We start from the raw sequence: 11,855 nt of genomic DNA on the forward strand, positions 1-11,855 counted from the left end.
CCCAAGACTTGCAACTAATAAAATGTTCTCTCCTTGCTTGCTTTAAAAAAAATGCCTAAGCTCTTTATCTGAAATATACAAAATGCTAGAGATGGTGGACTGGTTTGAATAGTATCAAATTCATATCCACCTACAATCTCAGAATGTGACCATATTTGAAAAACAGGGTCTTTGCACATGTAATTAAGTTAAAACCAAGTTATACTAAATTATGGTAGGTCCTAAATTTGTGGTCTTTGTATAAGAAGAGAGGACCCATAAAGAGAACACACATAGAGAAGGCAAGAAGGAAAGAAGCTGAGATTCTTGACAAGCCAAAGAATATCAAGAATGGCCTGGAGGCATCAGAAAGTAGAAAGAGGCAAGTAAGAATTACTTCCTGGAACATTGAGAAGGAGCACTGCCCTGCAGCACTTTGATTTTAGACATCTAGCCTTCGGAATTGTGAAAAAGTAACCTTCTGTTGTTTTAAGCTTGCCAGTTTGTGGTGCTTTATTACAGTAGCCCTAGGACCTAGAGGGGGTGGTTAAATTTTACATACTCGATACACAACTAGCCAGAATAACCAGTTCACCACAAATGCTCAGAACTAATCACTTAAAAAAGGCAAATCAGCAGGAATAAAGTGAAAGGTTGTAATGGAATTATTTAAAAACATCTCAGGCACGTCCTGGACTCAGTATATATTTGACTTAAACTTTACACCTATTCATCTGCAGAAAGCCATGAGAACCCATTTGCAGAACGATGACCCCGAAGCATTCTGTCACATTATGAAATAACCCATCATCTTCACTTGAATGTGTTTACTGAGGCAAGAAGATGGAATAATTTATTTTAGAGAGATTTACAGCCATAAGAGTTGAATCAAAATGGGTTTTCTTCTTAAAACTTACGAGAGATTTCTCTAGATCAGTGGTTATTGACCTTTATTATTTTTGTCTATGCCATGGACTCCCTCTGAGAATCTAAACCCTCTTCTTTGAAAAATACACATATGAATCTGTATTTTTTTCTGTTATCTTGTAATTTCAGCATGGTCAGAGATTCGCTGATATCAATATTTTTATTTTTATAGGATCTCTAAGCTTCCCTATTGTAGAGAACAGCAAATTATGGAACCCAAGTCCAAACTCCAAATTTGGAGATACTGTCCAGTGTTTTTTCAACTCAATCTACTGGTGTTAAGACAAGACTTAAATGTGGTCTTAATTTATTCTCACTGCTCAGAGTTCTGGCCCTATGTTTTTATTTTGTGTGTGTGTGTGTGTGTTAATAACTGTGAATTATAGGGGTGCCTGGGTGGCTCAGTCTGTTAAGTGTCTGACTTGAATTAGGCTCAGGTTATGATCTCACAAATCCTGAGTTTGAACTCTGTTTCAGACTCTGCACTGACAGCACAGAGCCTACATGGGATGCTCTCTCTCTTTCTGTGACTGCCCCCCCCGCTCATGTTCTCTCTCTCAAAATAAAACAAAAATTAATAAAATTACAATAAAAATGTGAATAATAATATTTTAGGGAATATAGGATTCTAACTTCAAAAAGTCATCATCTAATTGAGGAAAAAATCCATAGAAAATCAAAATTAAAATAACATTATAAGGATAGGTAAAATGCCATTTATACACACAAGATATTGTAATATACACATATGCATGATTGAATGGTCCATCAGTAGTATTTACCGTAAGTACTCAAAACCCTTTAGTGAAGGGCTGCCATATACTAAATCTGGTTATCATGTACTCTAAACCTTTATTAAGAAACGTTGTTAAAAACACAGGCTACCAAATTTTGGAACACTATTTTCACAGTGTGAAAGTTATTCATAGTGTTAAACCCATATCTCCAAAGAAAACAAGTTAGAAATAAAACAAACAAATCCCCTCTACCTTTAAAGTTCATTATAGCTCTAGGTCAGACATGACTTGGGCTTTGCTAATCAAACAGGATCCCTACAATATATATGTAAATACAGAAATTAGTTTACAGGAGAAAACAGGATGGATGTTACCCGTTGTCTGATGCACAAGGGATAGGGCTGTGTGATACCAGAGTGTGCAGGGATGGGAGCATCAAGCTGGCTGGCAGCTTCCTGGTTTGGGGAGAGACAGACTTGCCTTAATACAACCAGTTCTGTGGTACATTCTAGTTGTTCCCAAAGCTCAACCTACAAGCTATGTATTCAGTTCTCCTAACAATTTTATATGATCTCTATATGACTTAATAAATCCTTTTATTCTTAGCAGAGAATTCTTTTTGTCATAGCTGAGAACAGAAACTGGCACACTGGATCTAAAATCACATGTTCTATTCCTCATATGCCTGGATATGTCAGTGGCTATTTGGAATTATTGGGAAATCTACAGATTGGTCAGTGACTTGACCTGTTGCAAGAATTTTTTCCCAGTCACTTATAACAACAGCAATAAAAGCAAGCATAAAAAGAGATTAAATCACTTATTAGTAGGAGCTAGAGGAGTCATATTAGTAATTCAGAGTCAGGTTAAACTTTACGAGCCATGCAATAAATAGATGAGCAAAAGAACTGAGAAACTAGAAAGAAAAAAAATAGAACCATGAAATAGTGAGAGGGAAAGCCTACTAAGAGAGTAGATTTGACAAATTTCTGATCTCCATTGCTGGGAAGAGTGAGGTCCACTTTTATAGTTCTTAATTTTGTTATTATTAGTTTTAGTTTGATTACTTATTTTATCCTTACCTTGAACTGTCCTGAATGAATCTCAGAAAAATAATCAGTCATAAGAATCCGTCTTAAAACAAACCACCGTAGGGGCGCTTGGGTGGCTCAGTCCATTGAGCATCCCTCTTCGACTCAGGTCATGATCTTGCAGTTGAGTCTGAGCTCAGTGTCAGGCTCTGTGCTGACAGCTCAGAGCCTGGAGCCTGCTTTGGATTCTGTGTCTCCCTCTCTCTCTGCCCCTCCCCTGCTTGTGCACTGTCTTTCTCTGTCTCAAAAATAAATATTAAAGATTAAAAAATTTTTAAATAACACCATAAAAGTAGTGCTTGGTGGGGGGGTGAGCATCTTTCTCCCTACTTCCCACCTTCTTTTATTTTTTCTCTCTCCCTCCCTTCCCTTTTATCTCTATCTACTAATTAGACACAGACTATATTTTAATACCAATCTAAATCAAGTATTGACAACAATATATATCTTTAAAAAGTTATGGAGATAATCAAACTCACACCTTTCATTAAAGAGTTTCAACTAATCAAAAGTGTGTATCATAATATCTAATTTGTCCAATATTTCAATACCTACATGCCATCTTACTCTTTCTTTGAACCTTTCTTATATCTAGGACCATTATAGATAAACTTACTTTAACCTATGGGGTAAAATGGATAATTAAAAATAAATTGGAAAGAATAGTGGAGACAGGGTATTTTGAATGTGCAAAGTCAAAGAGACTTCTAAGCTTTGGGGTCCATGAAACTGTCTATATCAGATTAAAATGCAGTTATCATACATATGGAAGCCAGATAAGGCAGGCTAACATTTTTCCTTTATTTCATTTTTTGGCACACATGTTTTTATAAATATATATTTTAAGTGTTCATTTATTTTTGAGAGAGAGATAAGAAAGAAACAAAGTATGAGCAGGGAAGGGACAGAGTGAGAGAGAGAAAAAGAATCCCTAGCAGTCAGCACAGAGTCTAATGTGAAGTTCAAAATCATGAACTATGAAATCATGACCTGAGTTAAAGTCAGACACTTAACCAACTGAGCCACCCAGGCATCCCTTTTGAAAATTTTTATATTTGATCTACCCATATAATAACCAAATATAAAATACAAAATAAGTGACTGAATTAGAAAAATGGATTGCATAAGAGACATCAAAACCAGATAATTGAAAAACTGCCAATAAACAAAAGTCCAAGACCAGATGCTTCACAGGTGAATTTGACCAAACATTTTTTAAAGAGTTAATACCTATTCTTCTTAAACAATTCCAAAATATAGAGGAATAAAAACTTCCAAATTCATTCTATGAAGCCAGCATGACTCATACCAAAATCAGATAAAGATACTACAAAAAACAAAACTGTAAGTCCATATCTCTAATAAACATAGATGCAAAATTTCTCAACAAAATATTAGCAAAAACAATTCAAAAATACATTAAAAAGATCATTCACCACAACAAAGTGAAATTTATTCCAGGGATGCAAGAGCAGTTAAATATTCACAGATAAGTCAATGTAATATATCACATTAACGAGAGGAAGGATAGGGGTGTCTGGGTGGCTCAGTCAGCTAAGCATTTGACTTTGGCTCAGGTCATGATCTCACAGTTTGTGAGTTCAAGCCCCACATCAGGCTCTGTACTGACAGTTCACAGCCTGGAGCCTGCTTCAGTTCTGTATCTCCCTCTCTCTCTTACCCTCCCCTGCTTGTGATCTGTCTCTCTCTCAAAATGAACATTAAAAAAAATTAAAACAAAAGGTAAGATAAAAACCATATGACCATTTTCAACAGATGCAAAAAAAGCATCTGACAAAGTACAACATCCATTTATGATAAAAATCAACAAAGAGAGCTTAGCGAGGAGAAAAATCAATATAATAAAGGTCATATACGAAAAATCCACAACTAATATTATACTCAAAGGTGAAAAACTGAGAGTTCTTCCCCTAAGATCAGGAGCCAGACAAGGATAAGGATGTCTACTCTCACCACTTTTATTCAACATAAAACCTGAAGTCCTCTCTGCATCAATCAGTCAAGAAAAATCAATAAAATGCATCTAAACTGGTAAGGATAGATCCAAACTGTCACGTTCCCAGATGATATGATACTATATGTAGAAAATCCTAAAGATTCCACCAAAAAACTTCTAGAACAGATAAATGAATTCAGTAAGATTGCAGGATACAAAATCAGTGTAATTAAAGTTTGTTGTATCTTCATACACTAATAATAAAACAGAAGAAAGAGAAAACAAGAAAACAGTCCCATTTACAATTACACCAAGAAGAATAAAATATCTAGGATTGATTTAACCAAGGAGGTAATAGACCTATATTAAAAAACTGTAAGATGATGAAAAAAACTGAAGATGACAAAAATGGAGAGATATGCCATGGTCATGGATTAAAAAATTAATATTGTTAAAAATACCCCAAATACTCAAAACAATCTATAGATTTAAGGAAATCCCTATCAAAATACAAATCGGTTTTTTTACCATAGAAGTAGAACAAATAACCTACAATTTGTATGGAACCACAAAAAAACTTGAATCGCCAAAATAATTTTGAGAAAGAAGAACAGAACTAGAAGTATTACAGTCCCAGATCTCAAGATATATACAAAGCTTTGGTAATCAAAATAGTACATTATCAACACAAAAATAGATACATAAGTCAATGAAACAGAGTAGAGGGCCAAGAAATAAATCCATGCCTATATGATTAGTTAGTCTATGACAAAGGAGTCAAGAATATACAATGAGGAAAAGACAGTCTTTTCAAAACATAGTGCTGGGAAAACTGGACCACCACATGCAAAAAAAAAAAAAAAAAAAAAAAGAAAAGAAAAGAAAAAGAAACTCAACCACTTTATTTTTTTAATTTTTTTTAATGTTTAATTTTGAGAGAGAGACAGACAGAGCACAAGTAGAGGAGAGACAGAAAGAGAAGAAGATGCAGAATCTGGAGCAGACTACAGGGTATGAGCTGTCAGCACAGAGTCCAATGCGGGGCTCAAACCCATGAAGCGTGAGATCACGAACTGAGCCGAAGTCAGATGGTTATCCAACTGCGCCACCCAGGTGCCCCTCGACCAGTTTCTTACACCATACACTAAAATAAACTTAAGATGGATTAAAGACTTAAATGTGAGACCTAAAACCATAAAAATCTGAACACACACACACACACACACACACACACACACACACACACATCCTGGGCAATAACCTCTTTGACATCACTCCCAGGCAAAATGTTTATAGATATGTCTTTTCAGGCCAGGGAAACAAAAGCAAAAATAAACTATTAGGACTACATCAACTTAAAAAAAAAAAGCTTTTGCACAGCAATGAAACCATCAAGAAAAAATGTGACCTACTGAATGGGAGAAGATATTTGCAAATGATAGACCCAATGAAGGGTTAATATCTAAAATATACAAAGAACTAATACATCTTAATACCAAAAAATTAAACCATTTGATTTGAAAAAATTAGCAAGACACCTAAATTCACATTTCTCTATAGAGCTAGCCAACAGATACCTAAAAAATGCCCAACCTCCCTAATCATCAGAAAAATGCAAATCAAAACCACTACAAGATACCACATCACCATATCCTGTTAGGATGGCTGGTGTAAGTGTTGGTGAGGACGTGATGGAAAGGGAATCTTCACGTACCTTTGGTGGGGATGTAAATTGCTACAACCATGGAAGAAAACAGCATGGAAGCTCCAAAAAAGAGAAGTACCATATGATCCAATAATCAGACTACTGCATACTTACCCAACGAAAACAAAACTACTAATTAAAAAAGTTATGTGCACTTGTATGTTTATTGTAGCATTATTATAGTAGCCAATGTATGAAAGCAACCTACGTGTACACCAATAGATGATGGATAAAGAAGATGTGGTATACATAAACAATAGAATGTTACTCAGCTATAGAAAATAATGGACCTACAGTATATTACACTAACTGAAATAAGTCAGTCAGAGAAAATCAAATACCATACTATTTTCCATATATGAAGAATCTAAAAAAATAACAAAACAAATGAACAAATAAAAACAAAGAGATTCTGAAATACAGAGTAAAAAGTGGTGGTTTCCAGAAGGGAGGTGAGGAGGTGGGAAGGACGACATAGATGAAAGGGAGTAAGAGGTACAAACTTCCAGTTATAAAATAAAGTCATGGAGGTGAAAAGTACAGGATCGGGAATGTAGGCAGTAGTCCTATAATAACATTGTATGGTGATAGGTGATGACCAATTCTCGCAGTGAGCACTGAGTAATGTACAGAATTATGGAATCACTGTGTTGCACACTTGAAACTAATATAATGTTGCATGTCAATTATATTTCAATAAGAAGAAGAAATAAAGTAGCCATACTAGTGTTCCTACAAATAAAACAAACAAACAAAGACAGATTAGGAAATTACTACAAAACTGGGGATAGATCTACTATAAATCAAGTTTTCCATTATGAGAAACCTCACACTGTGCAAAATCATACACTAAAAACACAGAATGTATGGGAAGAATGTGACCAGGGAATACCATTTACCATGTAACTCTGTAATCATAGCATTAAGAACATAACAATAGTAATAAAAATGTAACCACAATTTGATATTTTCCATTACTTATCCTAAATATCATAGATGATTAATCATTTACAGCCTTAGTATTTCTTCCTCTGAGACTTAGATCCTAAAGGGAGTTAACTTCTTTTTCTTTTTAATTTTGTTTTAATGTTTATTTATTTTTGAGAGAGAGAGACAGAGCGTGAGCAGGGGAGGGGCAGAGTGAGAGGAAAACACAGAATCTGAAGCAGGCTCTGGGTTCTGAGCCATAAGCAGAGTCCAACAGGAGGCTTGAACCCATGGCCCATTAGATCATGACCTGAGCCTAAGTGAGATGCTTAACCAACTGAGCCACCCAGGTGCCCTGAAAGAAGAATTAACTTCTAATGAAGTACATTATCATCAAAATTAAAACCAAAGGCATACTTTTCACTAATCTCTTACTTAATGCAGGGGAAAATTTTAAGTGTCTTCTATACTTACAACTTAACACAAGATATCCTGGTGCACTGAAAAGCATTTAAAAAATGTTTTGAAGGCATCTAACTGCCACTTTAAGCACTAAAGAGAGTTTCTTCTGTATATTTTCTTATGCTCTTGTATTGATAAAGAGTTCTCTAAAATTTCATAAGACTTTCCTGTGATTGTTTTACATCTTAACATGTTAAGAAAAATTACATATAAACCAATACAACTTTAAAAACTTTACTGATATCATTCCACCACTTATTAACTCCTACTGTGGTAATTTGGTACAAAGAAATACACTGGAAGAATAGATTGACTTGAATGTTACATGAAAAAGAACATAAGCAGAAAAGCAGAAGGCCATAACTTAAAAACTTCCTGCCCAACACAGCATTTGCTTTTCTAAATGTTTCTTATTTATTTTTGAGAGACAGAGAGAGACACAGTGTGAGCAGAGAAGTGTCAGAGAGAGAGACAGAGATACAGAATCTGAAGCAGGCTCCCAGGCTCTGTCTGAGCTAGCTGTCAGCACAGAGCCCAACGCGGGGCCTGAACCCACAAACGTGAGATCATGACCTGAGCCGAAACCTAACACTCAACTGACTGAGACACATCCAGGCACCCCAGCATTTGCTTTTTTAAAAATCGGAGTATTTTCCCTCGTCTAAGGGATATCTTAAATCCTAAAAACGAAATCCCTAGGTGCTAATGTATACATGTCTTTTAATAGTTGTCTTCATGTAATGAAAAAAATGTTGATCATTCTTTAATAGTTTTTCAAAAGTCCCTTGTTCTACTGAAACTTCCCCAAAACCCTCACTCATAAGTTCTCTGGAGACTTCAAGTATCTTCCAGAAATGTCTTTATATCAGTATTGGTTTCCTCACCTCCTTATATTTTAACTGATTCTTGTTTGGATCTTTTCTTGTTCTTCAACTAAAAATCTTCCAGACGGTTGTCCATATATGGGTCAATCATATGGGTCAATCATTTTGTTTAGTCTCTACACATAATGATCATTTGTCAAAATAATAAACCTAAAATTTCAAAGAATTAATAGAAAAGAGTCAAATTAAAAAAATTCAGTTGATGATATATGTTCACCATTAGGTTCATTAAATAAGTCAAAATCTGTCTCTACTTATCAGTTATCATCTTGCAGATTTTCAAGCTGATGAAAATGAATAGTAAACTCCATTACAAAGCATATGTTTAGTAAATATTACTTCTGTAAAGTTGTATTTATTTGAGAATTTCTACCCTAATTATTAACATACTAACTATAAAAGTATCCCCAGAAACAAAATATTTCATTTGCTCCTTATATGTATTTGTTATAAATAATTCATAGTTTGATTTTAAAATTGATTCCTTCTTACAGTCTAGACTTAAAAAATTATCTAAGATTTAAAGTTAACTGATGATGCTTAGTGATCTAAGTTAGCCTATAATCTTCCATTATCATACAACTGTGTTCATGTTGTTTGTAGATGTGTTTGTGCATGCACGGGCAAGTGTTCTTTATTTCCTATTTTAATACTGACTTAAATGCTGTTTTAAACATTCCCCTTGTTTTAAATAATCCCTGGAAGTGTTTGACTGGACTAATCTGACCCTCTCACTGAGTTCCAGTGAACAAGATATTACCTAGAACACCCAGTATTCCCCTAACTCTGGTCTACTGATATTTTCCACTAGGAAATCAAGAAGATTTAGGCCTCAGGGAAACCATTATCAAGTCAGTTCCATCTTAAGTTTCTTAAGAACACTCAGAAGAAAAACTTATTAGAAAGAAATAAAAATACAATAGAATCATCAGAAAGCCGTTTAAAATCTGTCTTGCTTTCCTTTCTTCTATACATTTTTCATACACCTGATAAACCATTTTAATGTCATAATCAGAGTACTGATGATAGATGTCTGATGCCAAAACATTTGTAAAGTCTATTTTTTAAACTTGATATCAAGGTGGAAACCATTTAGGAATAATGTGAATAATGTAGCTTTTCTATTGTTCAGATGTCTCAAAAATAAAAAGGAATAGATGAATGAATGAACAAAGGAATGAGAGAAATAAAAAGACTAGGAAAGTCTAGAGTGATTGATTTGGGATTCAAAATAAACCATTATTAGTGATATTGATCAAGGAAAATGTATCATTAATTAATCATGGTTTTGGAGTCCTAATTAACAAACTGCATTCAAGAAAATGGAAATGAAAAGGTGGAGATAGAAATGTAAAGGAGAAATTGTAGAAAATAAAGTAGTTATATAACAAGACAGAGAATAAAAAAAATATATACAGTAATAGGGTCCTTATACTTTAAAGGCCTTAATGAAAGCTGTTCCAGGCTATTTCTGTTCAACTTTACATTACTTGAAGATCATTCTAAAAAACCTTTTCATTCTAGATTAACTCTTTCTTGCATGCATCCAATTTCTAGCTAGGCTTCTTCACACACTGATGTCATTTGGTGGAAATGAAAATTAATTTTTAATAGTAGTCCAAGCAAAATATAATTAGAAGGAAAATGAACAAGAGAGGTACGAACTAATAACATTATCAAATACATATAAAAGTAGGGATTATCTACTCTTTGAAATTTGTAACTTTACAATTCCTTTCCATTCATACTTAACTGAAGGTCAAATTTGCATGTGATCAATGCTCCAAAACTTGTGGTGAACCTACATGTGGGTTTGTGTCTTTTTTTTTTTAATAGAATTTGCCTTAAATATATCTTACCTCATTCTGGAGATCTCGGATCATTTTGCTCTTTCTTTCCATTTCAGTCTTTAAAAAATTAATCTGAAAATGAATAAAATATTGTGTAAGCACATTTCAAACTCATTTATATAGCTTTATAAATTTAATTTCATAATTTTTGAAGCATATGACAAAGATAATCTCTTTATCAACAAATACTGAAAAAGAACAAAGAATTAAAGTTTTCATTAACCAAACTCCCATTGCCCAATTCATACATATAACTATTAATCATAAAAAAGCCTTTTCTCATGTAGTAAAAGATTCATTTTTTAAAATTAAGAAACCATGCATATTGTAATTTTGATTCTCTATTTAAACTTAAATTTTAAAAATGTGGTCCTTTAAAAAAACAAAGTAAAACAAACAACAACAACAAAAAGCTAGATTCTAGGGTTGCACCTAGAAATCTCCACTCATAAAACACTCTGCAGGTAATTTTGATCAGTGGCAGCATAGAAAGCAATTGCATGGAAATATATCTGATCTCAAAAGCACAGAATAGAACATTCTACATCATCTACTACATCAAAGAAACTATGACCTTTCCTTCTGAATATGATATTGTTGGAATCTTTAATCTTAGGTCAGTTGTTCAAGCCATATTTGCATAAATATAGCATCTTTTCTCCCTGAGCATATCTGCCAGATTATTTGGGGGAAAAAGTCAGTATAGCATAGTTGTTAAAATTTGAGACGTTATAGTCATCAAGTGTTCACTATGATAAAAGTAACTATGATAGTGGATGAAATATTTAATTTCTCCAATTTTTAATTTCTCATTAGCACATCTTTTTAAAAAAGTAAAAGGAAATAGATAAAATTAATTTCACTACTACATTTTATTTATTTCCATATATTGATATGTAATGGATTAATGACATAAGTGATATTAAATTTGTAGATATTTTAAAAACCCACGTATGGTTCACACTAACAACATATCTCAATTTGGACGAGCCATTTTATAATGCTCAGCAGTGTATGTACCTAGTGGTACAACACAGTCCTAGAGGACTCCTGGAATGATACAAAAGAGACTGGAAAAGTGCATTATCTATGGAGATAGACTGAATCAGTAGAAATCAAGTTTAGGAGTAAATGAGTGTTCACTATATATATAAATTTTAAAAAGAAAAGAAAACCAGTTCTGACACATTTCAGACATAAACAAAAAACCAAGAAGTAGTATGTAAAATGTCTCTGGGCCCAATCTTAAGAATAAACAAATGTAAATATTTGGTCCATCTTTCTTCAAACCATGTAAAAAAATATTACACTTAATATTAAAATGTTATGCCCAGAT

The 11,855-nt window shown here is 33.6% G+C and overlaps 1 protein-coding gene across 3 annotated transcripts in view; it reads right to left on the reverse strand.

Annotated features, from left to right (window-relative positions):
* The window catches only part of LUZP2 (leucine zipper protein 2), a 454,470-nt gene that overhangs the window by 222,656 nt on the left and 219,959 nt on the right, over positions 1–11,855 (reverse strand). For all 3 annotated transcript variants that reach the window (XM_029915060.1, XM_029915061.1, XM_029915062.1), the window contains exon 5: positions 10,529–10,591. In XM_029915060.1, the coding sequence (XP_029770920.1) occupies positions 10,529–10,591 (63 nt within the window). The remainder of the gene's footprint in view (positions 1–10,528; positions 10,592–11,855) is intronic.

This window comes from Suricata suricatta, chromosome 11 (assembly GCF_006229205.1).
Source record: "Suricata suricatta isolate VVHF042 chromosome 11, meerkat_22Aug2017_6uvM2_HiC, whole genome shotgun sequence".
NCBI classification, from domain to species: domain Eukaryota; kingdom Metazoa; phylum Chordata; class Mammalia; order Carnivora; family Herpestidae; genus Suricata; species Suricata suricatta.